We start from the raw sequence: 13,849 nt of genomic DNA, 5'->3' as shown, positions 1-13,849 counted from the left end.
TGTTTTTGGCAACCCCAGCACACTCTCTTAATACGATGCAAAGAATCTCGGTCTGGTCATTCAAAACAAAGCACTTCGGCAGTTCTATTAAATTGGGCATACTTTTTAGCGCAATACTTTAAAATGAAATTGGAATTTTTGGTTTTTTTTTTGGGAATGTTAAGGATGACAGATTGTACAATTCAAACAATATTTTCATTAAGAGGTAAACAAATTTTCAATTGATAAGACAAGGTTAGGAGGTATTTTTAATATGGTGACGAGGAAGTCCTATCCTTGGAAACATCGAATTTATGACTGAATTTTCAAAGAAATATAATGCGGAGAGATGTAATATATCTTTTGTGACCAAGTAAATTAAAAAGCATTATATTGAAATCTGATGTAGTTAGTTATATCACCGAGTGTTCATTATCGTCATGACCTAATTTTACATATCGCGTGCCGCACATTGTATATACCGTAAAATTCCGAAAATAAGTCCCAGGACTTATATTTCCAAAGGCCCTTTTTGAGTGGCTTATTTTTGGAGGGGCTTATATTCGGAGGGGCTTATCTACGGGGGGAAATTTGCGTTTCAAAATTGATTGGGCTAGCCTTATATTTGGAAGGAAATTTACCGTTTTTGCTTTGTTTTACTTTGTATTTGAGGGCACTTTCCATGAACAAGCCCCCGGGGAGCTTATATTTGGAGGGGCGATTTAACGGAGGGTTTTTTGCGTTACGAGTTTGGCCGGGCTTAAGAAAATCGTTCGTTATAGTGAGGACTTCGTTTTATAGAGGTTCCACTGTAACACAAATGCAGGCTCCTCTCTCCGATATCCAGAATCTCCCCTCCCCTTCCCCGAGAGTCTGTACTGATGAAGTGCGATCAAGTCACCTGACTCGCAAATGAAAATAACTGTCCATCCCCCATAAAAGGAGCTCCGCTATAAGACTTTCTCGGAAATATTATTTGCCCGATAAGCAAGCATTAGGAAATGATAACCACAATGGTAAGAGACTTTTGAGCATACTAACTGGACAAGTGCAATTCTCCGTTTTGGCAATAATAGACTTATCACACGTCTAGGTATCACAATGGCGATGATATAAGGAGCAAATTGTATATACACTAAATGTGAAGCTCTAATGTGTGCTAATTTTTAGATCTGGAAAAGCCCCCAGGGCCAATAAGACAATAACTACAGTCCAATTAGCTAGGGCTGATTTGGTTGCAAGGGCTGAAATGGGCCCTAGCGTGGGCTGGAATAGCCATTTGATTGAGCTTTTTTGGCCTAAATTGTGTTCCAGTGGCTCCAGGAAGGGCTGAATCAGACTTTGGCCTGCAGGGCTAAATTGACGCTTTGGGGCTGAAACATCTTTTTAATTTTCAGTGTGGGCTTAGCACAATTTCAGTTTCCTTGACAATCAGTTTGACCTCATCGCCTGATGAAGACCCAGCATTAAACTGTTTAAACTTTGTAACCAATAACATCGAGTTGCCATTTTGGGAGAGAAACGATAAATGATCTTACCATCAGCAGGAAAGAGTATTGTTGATTTAGAATTCATGGCTTGGTAAATTTACAAATGAGAGGGCTGAGAGACGCGCCAATATTTCGGAAAATTATTTTGTTCTGCAATTACTGAACTTGAGGGGAAACCTAATCCTGAAATTAAAATCCATAGTTACAAAATTGCAGTTTACAGTTTTTTGTTAATGGTGTCAAACAACTGGCAAACAATAGCAAAATTGTTTCATACAAAAAAGGTTTGGGTTACATTTCCAACAGCTGATCCCCGTGGAAAAGCCTCCGCAGCCGATTATTCAATCAAGAAAATACAATAAATGTCCAGTTGGCTTGGACAACATGCAGGCTTTTCCTGATCATTTAAATGAAAAAAGCAATTAAGCAATTTAAGTCCGTCAATTTTCAAAAACCAATTTGTTTTGCAGCCAGATGAATAGACTGAATTCGCAACGCTTAATTTAAAAGTTGAACAAACTAAAATTGATAAGAAATGGCCGAGTTTTCAACAAACAGTAAAATAGATGGCCTATCAAAAGGGTCGATTTGTTCAGCTAGTGTCGATTTAATCCAGAACACAGAACACGTAATCACCTCATACATCACGGTATCTCCAAATGTTATTTTGTCTATAACAGCAGTCGCTGGAAATGTTTTAATTTTACTTGCACTTTGGCGGACATCTTCACTTCACTCGCCGTCGAAACTCTTGCTTCGTTGTCTTGCCACAACTGATGTTTCTGTTGGCCTAATTTCGCAACCACTTTTCGTTATCCATGTTGTGTCAGTCATCAACAAGCGTTGGAAAATTTGTTTTATCAGCGAGCGTTCTGCCTATATAACTAGTGCAGCGTTATGTGGCGTATCCGTGTTAACCCTGACTGCGATCAGCGTCGACAGACTTCTGGCATTACAGTTGAAGATTCGTTACAGAGAACTTGTAACAGTTCAACGGATGTGGATTGTTATAATCATAATATGGATTGTAAGCTTTGCGAATGCCTTCTTGTACCTGTGGAACCCGTTTATTTACTTAATTGGCTGCTGTATTGTAATAGTAGTGGCAGTCTCCAGTTCTACTCTCAGTTACTCAAAAATATACTTTAAGCTCCGTTATCAAATGTTGCAAGTTCACGATCGTTTTGACACATGTAACCAAGTGAGTTCCGGGATGTTCAACATTGAAAAGTACAAGAAGACCGTGTATAGTGCCCTTTGGGTTCACTTGGCTTTAGTGGTATGCAACGGGCCGTTTGTTATTGTGACAGTTGTAAAAACTATTCGTGGGATAAGTCCTACACTTTTTGTAGCAGAAGCTTTCGCAGCTACATTGGTTTATCTTAATTCATCTCTGAATCCTGTCCTTTACTGTTGGAAGATCAAAGAAGTAAGAATGGCAGTCAAAGATACTCTAGTAAGCCTTTGTCGTCGTTTAGCTCCTGCAGATAAGAATTAACTTAGTTTTGCCACGTACAAGGCCGACTAATTCACCGATTAATTTAAATTTCTTTCTATATTTTTTTCATCACTATTCCTGCCGTAAGGATCAGTTTACTGTTTTAATTTTTAAATTTGGTACTCAAGATTTTACTGATCCAGGTCTACTAAATATCCGGCTGACCCTCATTGGTTTGTCGCTGTGGTTTTGCCTTCACAAGTATGTCTAAGAAGGACAGGAAAGCGGCGTTTGGTGTCCATTAAACATCAATAAATGAGTAGTCCCCTTATGCGAACCAATGAAAAACAACCTGAAGGAAGGTAGGCACAGACTCTGGGGGTCCATTTTAGGGAGGTTTCCGTAAAAAAAAGCTTAGCGGTACATCCAACCAAAAATTACTTTACTTAATTGTCAATGTATTTAGCCGCCACAAGAACTAAACTAGCCCACACTGTTTAACGTTTCCTACAGAGGACTGGCTAGACACCGAATGCAGCCCCCTCTCGTCACTTCTCACCGCTAGCTGGGGACGTTTCTCTCCCGAACTACCGGCTAGTACTAACTCGACGAGGAGCGATGGGACGCTTCTGCAGTCTCGCAGGTAAAGAGAAAAAGGGGACTGTCATTTCTACGGGGGTAATATACTGCCACGCAAAGGTCTGACAAATTTCAGTGTAAAGGAAGTACCTTCTTTTTATTCCAAGACCCTGAGTATGGGTCCAGCCCAGTCCAGCGAACCCGCGAATCCAAGCTCCACATTTCAAGTGCCCTGCCAACTGACTTAATCCTGCAGCATAAAATATTAAGGATGCTTTTTTAGATCAGATCCAGCATTTGATTTTAAAGTCTGCAGTTTTTTTAAATCTGCTAATCGAACAAGCAGTTCTTTGGATTTGTTCATTTTAAAACTTGTACCTTTTATTGTAATTTTAAACGGTTTTTTAACTTAGTACATGTTTTGTTTATCCTTTAGTACTTCTTATTATTTATAACTTTTTATTGTAGTTTTAAAAGGCTTTTAACCAAGTGCATGTTGTCTTTTTTTAAATATTTTTGTTTATTCTTACTTATTAGATTTTAATGTTTTTAGTCAGCAAGATCCCGTTGATAACAGTACTTGGTACTGAAGGTATCCTGGATAAATATTCGATTATTATTATTATCATTATTATTATTATTATTACGTCCTAACATAGACAGAGGTGTGGCGGAATTCATCCTTGGATTCAAGCTATGTTCACTAACTATCCGGCCGGTATAGTGTGGGCACCTATCAGACATGTGACTCTCCAGTTTAGAGATCGGCGCAGCGAAGCTTCGTTCCGTTACAGAAATCGCGCCGTAATTACCGTTCTTACGTGTCAACAAAAGCCCTATCCGGTATCGTTTTCGCGCCGGCGCAAAAGTTATCCGTCATCGGTGTCAACATAGCCTCAGTTTTTAATTGGAAATCCGTAATACCGTGTGGAGAGAAATTTTTGCGGATTGGCGATTTTTTGTGTTTTGCGGGAACTAATTCAGTTTGCGATTAGGGCATATTGGTTTTTCTTGCTGGGAATAAATTTTTGCGATTTTCGTAGAGTACCCAGTACCCAGTATTGATAATATTTTCCTTTTTATTGAGTACGTGCAATAGAAATACATATTTTCAAACAATACTGTGGTGTGCGTTAGTATTTCATTGTATGCCGCTATGTTTCTGAACGAAAGAGACATACTGTATTGTGTGGTGAATTAAGGTTAGAGAATATTTTCTCCGGAGTAAATTCAGTTGAGGTAATTTTTATTTGCGGGAACTTATTTCTGCGGATCGCTGGAAAAATCCCAAAAATCGCAAAACTTATAACCCGCAAAAAATTCGTGCCACACGGTACCATGATTTCGAATTTCTCAATCAAACACCCATGCCGATAGAAATGATATTTAAGTTCAGTTTAATTAAATTTTTTAAGTTATCTTTTCTCATTGAAGTATTAAGAAGTTCATAATAAAATTTATAACAGGTTCAGTAGCATACGCCATGGCATGCTTTGGTAGAAAAGTATCACATCAATATAAATTCCATGGGATCGAAAGTTTCCCAAATCACCGAATGGAACTAAATATGCGGTATACGATAGCAGCAATGCCTGATTGCTCGCTTTTCGCCTGCAACCTCGCCACTCATGGCATTGTTCCTGCTACCGCAAAGTTTATTATGATTTGCTAACCTAAACTGTTTACTTACATCCTAGGTGGCAGGCACGTTTTAATATCACGTTGCTTAACAAATCGTGAGTTCTAGATTCGTCTTTACTTTAACACTGATACCAGCGACCTACCGAAAGTTGAACGAAATTCATTAAACAAAGCCCCAGGCAATAAGAACTGATTACAAGTACGTAAATAGAATTCGTTAAGTTTCGAACCTTTGTTTTGAGAACAAATTTATATCGGTGAATAAACTTTCGAAAGCAGTTGATAAGCCGTCAGGGGAAAGGCAAACTCCCAAACTAAAGTTCAGATGAAACGCACGTTTGGACGTCCATGTATCTAATGAACAAATTGTTCAGAAGGCCGCAGAACTCGTTGATAGGTAAGCTGGAAAACATAAGGGCCAATTTAATTAAAATTAGCTTTTGTATATAAAATGTGGTTTCAGTCTTGGACTAACAGTTTGAACATGACTCGGATTAGACGGTTACTCGTGTCACGAGTAAGAGCTGATGCAGCTATTAAGTATTGCGAGAAATAATTATTTTGCTTTCTTTGGCTCTCCCATATGAATCTCGGAAACTGAATTGATAAACGTGGCCAAATATTAGACGACAACACAAAAAGTAGACAACTCAGAGAATCAATGGGCCTTGACAGTACGTACAATGCAGACACAGAGGTTTACATCGTTTCCCTGTGTTCCCGAGTGAATCTGACTTCTTGTGCCGTTTAACCAACTAAAAGTTAAAATGTTCTTTAGTATTGGCTACTCTACCTTAAACGTGTCTATAACGTCTACAATTTTACGCCTCAAGTTTGTTTTCGAAGAAATCCAACGGTTGTAAAAAATCTAAAATGTGTTTTGGAATCAATTGAATTCCGAACGTAATGATCCAGTTTTGTTATTCAAGACTATATACCTTATTCTCCTTAATTTTCGCGGATTCTTAAATTCGCGAACTTAAAGACCCGCGAAGAATAACGACCGCGAACTTTGATTTCGCGAAATTTAATGGACATAGAAAAATCATATATTTGTGTTTTCAAGGGTCCTAAACAATTTTTAACACAAGGTGTTAGTACAAGGAGCTATCATCTATCAACTTTAGATGTTAATCAGTGTCAAGATTCGCCTCAAGTTCTTCTTCGGCATCTGAGTAATCATCTTCGCACAGTTCCTCCAATACATCCTTTGTACAGTCGTCAAATTGACCATCCTGTCCCGGCTCCTTGTAGTGTGTAGTTACGAGTGTCTTGTATCTTTCCATTATTGCCCCGTTCTATGGTGTATCGTCCATTTCACATCACCTCACATATCACCTTACCACATCGCTAAAGGGTGGGGAAAGGCTGGCATCGCCCAACTATTAGATGAATCGTTTAGTCTTCCCCCTGAGGATCCATTTGAAGAGACTGAAGGTTTTATTGAGATCCCCTAGAAAGGACACGTAACGATACTCTCGATACTCGATAATGACTCGGAAGAACAAGATACTGTAAGACTGACTTTTAGAGGAATACAGCCTCCTCTAAGGGACAGCATATTGGTTTTGTTTCAATTGTTGATTATCGTACAATTTTTGTCAAAAAAAGAAAAAATAAAGTCATTTTCGTCAATTTCGCGAAATTAAATCCCCTGCAAACACAATTTTTCTCGAAGATCGCGAAATTAAAGACTCGCGAAATGTGCCGAGAAAATTTTCGCGAAATTTAAGGTCCCGCGAAAATAAAGGAGAATAAGGTATCAGAGGCATTGAAACTGTTTCCTGCCGTCTGTTACTCCTGTTGGTACAGGTGGAGATGGATTGAAAATTGAGAAACTTGAACCAACTTTTTCAAGTTTTACTGCTATGCCTGCAAAAATTAGGGGGAAAAAAATGTATCATGGTCAGTCATCCCTGATGAAATTTGTTGATATCTTCTTTGTACGAGTACAGGAACATTTTATGTATGATCAGGTTATAGGCACTAAGCAATAACTTTAGCAAAGAACTGACCTAAAACAGCTCCTATAAGACGATGAGGGCAGAATAAGGAATTCTGACGTTACAACTTCTTCTCACTAGCATTTTCTTTTCTATTTCCTTTCTTTCTTCCTTTTTTTTTTTTGCAGCCGAAATATGTAATTTTCTAACGTAATATATATCGAAAGAAGGCCTGATTGGTTGGCAGTATTCTGGAGATAAACTTTGAAAATTGAATTTACCCTGAAAATAGCTTGTGCAGAGGCTGTATCGCGGGTTTTTTATGGTCTCGAAATCCTGACAGGCATATGAAAAATGATTTGTAAGATATTCCATGCATTTTTGCTCGAGAACATTATCAAGCCTGTATACCTTTATTGATTAAGCGGTCACTGCGTTCACTTGCCAAAGTCTTGGAATCATGGCTCTCCTTTTTGCTGCAAAACTGACCAGTCTCGATCACTTTTTACTAGGAGCCTATATCTAGAGAACTTAGGTAAGGAATGTTTCTCAGCCGCGCGACGAACGACCGAAATCACTCGAGCGAGTGTGATTCCACTGAGCATGTCATTACGTTGGCGAGGTCAGAAAGTTCGACATGAGGTTGAACGTGAGGTACGACAATACGAGTCTTTAAAGACTCGGGTTTTTCATTTAAAAGATTTTTAGGGGTTTCATAGATAAAAGACAAATTGTGCCACGCTTTTTCTTCATAAATATACATTGAATTTACGGTAAATATATACCATAAAAATAATAATAGATAGAGCCTTTCTGTTGTTCAATGTTTTGAAAGATGTAAACTTATTTTTGGCCTCGCCAGTGAAGGTTGAATCAGCTGGTTGTACTGACCTTAATAAAAACAGTTTAAATTATGTTTGCATTGTTCATCCAATAAGTTAGAATACAATAAATTAATAAATTTTAGATTTTCTTTCTTTCCCTTTCATGTCAAATACCGTGCAAAATTATGATCATAACCTCTCTTAGTGGTTTCATAAATGGAAGACAAATTGTGTCACAATTTTACCTTCATAAATATATACATAAATATACCCTAAATATACGGTAAATATATATCATAAAAATAATAATAGATAGAGCCCTTCTGCTGTTGTTCAATGTTTACTTATTTTTGGCCTCGCCAGTATATGTTGAAGCAGCTGGTTGTACTGAACTTAATAAAAACAGTTTAAATTATGTTTGCATTGTTCATCCAATAAGTTAGAATACAATAAACTAATAAATTTTAGATTTTCTCTTTCTTTCCCTTTCTTGTCAAATACTGTGCAAAATTATGACCATAACCTTACGGAGATATCAGTAAAAGTTTTTGCAACGGATTTGTGTTTCCTTTACCTTGACTTGGCCGGGTAATACTCCATATATAGATTACAGTAGGCATAGGCCGGGGAAAAAAACTCATTAGCCCGGTCATGGACTTCATACCCCATGTCTTTTTTGTAAAATTTTTGATTTTGAAAAATTGAGGCCAGTAAACTAGCTCCAGGAGATTATGGGCAGCACTGCCTTATTTAAGCAGGCCCAAGGGAAAAGCATAAATTGACATAATTCATGTTGTCGCTCTAATTCGAAATTGCCTTACGGATTAACCACAATCTATCATTGTTTATTTACTTTTGTTTTAGTTAATGCACACAAATTTCCTATGGTCAGCTATGTCGAAAATATTAAGAAAAACTCTATCGCAGACAAACTGGCAATTTTTCGAAATTCATGGTGGTAAGACAGACTTGGATATCTTCACTTGGGTTTTTAGACGTTTAGCTGAAAAATTGGCCTGTCGGGGAGATCCTTTTTAAGGTATAAAGAAATTTAACTCTGGTGATGAGAAATATGTATTTAAACAGACTGACACCAACACAATGCTCAATTCCCGGCAAGAGGAAAATTAAAGTTATGAATGACAAACCCTTAGAATGGAATGTACAACAATAAGCTTATTATAATGGCAGCCAAAACAGAGGAAAAGATATTTCCGTCCTTGCCTTGCATATTTTTAAAATAATACTGAAGTCTATATAAGAAAGTCATTTTTGTCCTAAAAAATTAAGAAGAGACATGCGAACAGCATCGTCACTCTGAGGTTAGTCATTCTCTTTATTATTTTGTGAAAAAATTAACTAAAGTTGCTTTATTGCAATTCTCAGTAAATACACATGAGGACTCCACGTTCAATAAATATTGACACTTACACAGATGAAGGCGAATCGCAAAGACCCCATTGTTCCAGCTCTTAGCCTAAGAAAGTACAACGGACTAAGCTAGACGAGTATCATTTATCTGCAAACGGCTATATTGCCTTTTTAGTCATGTTCATACGACAGTAGACGTTTCTTATATTGCAACACGTGTGCATAGGTTATATTTAGATAAAAAGTTTGAATGAGTCGAACATTTGCGTATTACAAGTAAGAACATACTGGAATATTGTTGAATGCTGTTGTTATGATCCAAGAAGATCGACTAAGGTAAGAGAAATCCCCGGAGAAATCTCGATACTTTATTATTTTTTCCCTGCCTGCCTGAAATTCTGTTGTTTTGTTTAAACCGTGCTTATAAACGTGTTGAATCTTTCTACTCCTTTTGTCTCCCAAGATTGCTTCCAATTCACCTACTTTATCCTTGCTTCAAGTTATCGGCCACCTTCACAATCACAAAGTTGGTCAATTCGCGCATCGAAGTGATCAAAACCGATAGGCTGATTGCAAGAAGCTCGCTTTCGCTTGAGTCTTTTATTATAATCACGAATTATGAATGCGTGCAATTAAATGACTCTTACGATTGCTCCGATGAGAGCGTCATCAGTTTGCATTAAACAGAGATGTTGAATATGCGCCTTATATACGAGGCAAATAAAATGAGCTTTGTCGAATGAAAACATTTTGTGTACCGTCTCCTAGGAATTCTCCGGCCTATGGTAGTGTGCTACCCCCTTTTATAAAAACAGGTCGATGATCTGTTATACGTATTACTGAAAAAAAAAAAGAGAGAAGAAAAAAGGAGAAGAAGAAAAAAGGGCCCTGCAATACCATTATTCTCCACTGAGCTTCCAATATAATTGATGGCTAAATACGAAATATGATGTTATGTAAATCGGACATTTATTTATGGCAATGTCGAGGCGCTCTGCAAGAGTCAGCGAAATGGGAAAAACTGGAGAAAAGAATAGCCTGCTTTATGGAGATAACTTGTCTAACAATCCATAGTCTTCTCAGATCACGTCCTGGATGGATTTTTCTCTCTTACAATCTAGAAACCTCAATGTCGATATGGCCGGAATTACTCTTGTTTTCAGTCAAAGACTGATGATGATGATGATGATGATGATACGAGGATGACGTCATGATGACGACGACAATGTTGAATATGATTATGATGATGATTATCAAATCGCTTGCGGCAGCTAAGAAAAGAGAACGTGATTACATCACGAAATTTTCCTGCTAGCTTTTTGCACTTACGTAATTTTCAAGAGCTTCCGCCGAGCGTACTCCGCACGTACCCTTGGAAAGTGTACATTTGATTGCGTGATTTCAATTGGAAAACCTTTATATTGGTGTTTCAGCCATAATTATACAGCTGGACCAACTGACGCCGGTCGCTGTCTTGCAATACTTCAATTAGTTTAGATTGGCTCAAATTGAAAACAAATGAATGTTAAATAGTACCATCAATGAAATCGAAAATACTCTATTTGCCCAGTTGAAGTACGGAAATATATAATACAATTTTCATGTCGCCGGGAAAGAAGTGCCCAAGAGTTCTTATTAGAGGGGTGTATTCCGTTCATTGACAAATCAAATTCATGTCTCCTAACTTAGCTTAGCAATAAATGGATAACCAAATTAAATAGCCTGAATTTTAATCCTCGTAACCCAATAAGGACAATATTGTTTACTTTTGTTGAACATATAAATATTAACAGCATCAACGAGTGCTTCCATTAATGGTTCTCGGAAACGTAATCCATTTGAAACTTGACCCTGACTTCTCCAAGTTTATTATTTGTGCTTTCAGGACGCTAAAAAGCAATCCTTTGTATGTATAGGTATATATACTGCTATTATACTGCTCAACATTAACTACCATGTTCCATCTCAGTTAGTCATGTTTAACATTTAATTTAAAGGGTATAAATTCAAAGCTGAATTTCATTTGCATCTGTTTGAAATTTTCCGAAAGTAAACTGAGAGAATAGAATACTTCATCGATTAGACTGTTTTTGTGAAGGGGTGATATTCAATGCAGCTACGTGATGACAAAATCAGCTGATAAACAGGTGAAAACTAAGCTGCCATTTTTACAAGTTAGGGAAATGTGGCGGCATATATCGTGCAACGTAAGGTTCCATCTCGCGTCATTGGCCGTCGAAGAGTGCGGCACGCAGACATAAGAAAGATCTTGTGAAAATTGCTTCTAAAGTGATTTGAATTCTAATGTCATTGTTATTATTATTTAAATTGAAATTTTAATTTGAAGGAAATGATTAGTGAGAGGAAAGATCGAAATAGAATCAGTTTAAAACGTGTATTTTATATTGCACTCCGCCATTTAATTTTAACACACGTTCCACCAGGGCTCCAGACCTTCTTTCCGTTCCAAATCGTACCCGCGCAAAACATGAAGTAGCCAGACGAGGAGAAAGGGAAATTCAACAGAAAAGGTGAAATTAATTAAAGTATGTTTGTAAATTATTTGTTTCGGATGTTTTGTCGATGCACCGTGTAAAAAAAAAAAAGTAAAATAGTACACCTTATCGATGCTAAACTCGCTCTTTCAATGGAGAGCCCCTCGCGCGTCTTTCATCCAGACAAGCTTCTTTACATGGGGAACGTCCCGAACCGATGAAGCGGATGTAAGGACGAACGAGACGAAGTATGTAAATGGTCCATTCTAACATCATAGGTTGAAATAATCGTTAGAAATGTGAACAAGATCACCAGAAATATACGTTGTTTACCTCACATGGACAAACCGGTCGGTTCATGGTTTGCGCAGATGGTAAACAAAATTCAGGACTCAGGTAAATTTCGTCCCGGAAACACGTTTACCATTTGTACAAATCAGTTCCATTTCCATTTCCATTTTCCAATTATCAAGGATGGCTTTGAAGAAATGGAACACAAAATTCTATTTGGAACGTTCAGTCCGTAAAAACAGGACTACCTTTTCGGATGATCCGCTGCTCTCGGATATAATGTTCCACTCGAACGACTCCAAAACGTCGTGTTCCATTGACTTTTCCAGCCGGATTTTCCGGACAATTTTTATGAATAGTAAATAATCATAATGATATCTCTTGTTCTGCAAATGAAGAAGGAACAGGAAAATACGTGACTCGGTAAGAGCTTAAGGGTGTTCAAGCGGGTCTCAATCTCATTATAAAGTTTAAACAAAAAGCGTTGTTATCTTTTTAACCTACGATCGGGAGGAGGCGTTTATCATCACATTGCGTTCAACAGCGTCATCAGCGGTCATTGTCCACTTTTTCCTCACGAACTTGATACAACAAAGTCTTATTATTTTATGTAGCCAATAGTTTTTCCGATAATTTCAAACGACTTTGGTAGGAGACAGAAGACAAGAAAGCAGAAAAATTTCTTCCAGCAGCATCTTACGTAAGCGTCTTCAGTTATGTTTTAACAAAAACTTTTAATTTTTGCATACAGGATCATGGCCAACTATCCATCTAAAAGCGGATTGGCATAGTTTTTTGTGTGTGTCCTTCAGTGCGGGAGACCTTTTGTTTGTTCCCAGCTGTGACCTCAGATCGTTGTTCCGACTTTTCTCCTTGTAGTTTTAACAAGCTTTAAGGAATACCCGTAAAACGAAGCACTGATGAACAAATGGCCGTGCGCACCGTTTGCCTAAAGTTTGTTAGTCAGATGATGGCGATTTCGAAACCGACGACGTAGAACAAGGAATTGTTGCCCTTAACTTTTTTCAACTGTACAGCAGAGATGCAATTGGTAAAGAAGAAACTGATGAAAAGTCGACAGTTTGAAACTACAGTCAACTCTCTTTAAGATTTAGACCTTTGAACGTCTTTGAGATCGACTGCCGGCAATAAGTGTCCGTCTTATAGACAGTTAACAAATAAAGGGAGTAAGGAAAGGCAGGGACCAACTCCAGGTGCCTTGGCGTTAAGAGAGAGTTGACCGCAAACTTATCCAGCGTAACTATCAAAACAATAGAAAGGAGAGCATAGGTACTGACTCGCAGCGTCGCCTACTCTTTCGTCTCTACTGTTTTCTATTGACTCTACTGATCTCTTCTCCTGGTTTCTATTTGTTTCGCTATTGACTACTTAAGGTTATATTCCGGATCAAAGAAATCGTATAATAAAACCTCTCACTGAACTCCAAGTTTTTTCTTTTTTTTCCAAGGGTGACTGGTTATAATCGCCGCCGACGATGGAAAATGCGTCATTTTTTATTAACTCGACCTTAGATAACCTTACTATGAAGCCTACTGCTCCGACAGAGAACCGAACACTTGACTATCCAGTTGTGATCGTTTTGTGCATCGTGCTGGGCCTTGGTAGTATTTTCGGAACAACTGGGAACACTTTAGTTGTCTCCTCCATAATCAAGTTCGAGAACTTGAGAGCTATACCAGACTTGTTCATTTTCAGCCTATCAATATCAGACCTCCTCGTTTCGGCATTGTATCAACCTTTAAAAGCTTACAGGATTGCACATTTGTCAGACGACTCC

At 37.9% G+C, this 13,849-nt stretch overlaps 2 protein-coding genes across 2 annotated transcripts in view; both read left to right on the top strand.

Moving 5' to 3' along the window:
• Window positions 1–2,004: 2,004 nt before the first annotated feature.
• Window positions 2,005–2,973, top strand: LOC140938316 (histamine H2 receptor-like). The gene has a single exon (XM_073387812.1). It carries the CDS (start codon window positions 2,005–2,007, stop codon window positions 2,965–2,967), a length of 963 nt encoding a protein of 320 aa, XP_073243913.1. The 3' UTR covers window positions 2,968–2,973.
• Window positions 2,974–13,522: 10,549 nt separating this feature from the next.
• Window positions 13,523–13,849, top strand: part of LOC140938464 (melanocortin receptor 5-like) — a 1,187-nt gene continuing 860 nt past the window's right edge. The window contains exon 1 of the mRNA XM_073387942.1: window positions 13,523–13,849. This exon is cut by the window's right edge and continues 860 nt beyond it. Coding sequence (XP_073244043.1) covers window positions 13,547–13,849 — 303 coding nt within the window. The 5' untranslated portion in view covers window positions 13,523–13,546.

This window comes from Porites lutea, chromosome 5 (genome assembly GCF_958299795.1).
Source record: "Porites lutea chromosome 5, jaPorLute2.1, whole genome shotgun sequence".
Classification (NCBI taxonomy): Eukaryota; Metazoa; Cnidaria; class Anthozoa; order Scleractinia; family Poritidae; genus Porites; species Porites lutea.
The sequence above is the reverse complement of the archived record's forward strand: the minus strand, read 5'-3'. Positions and strand labels throughout refer to the sequence as shown.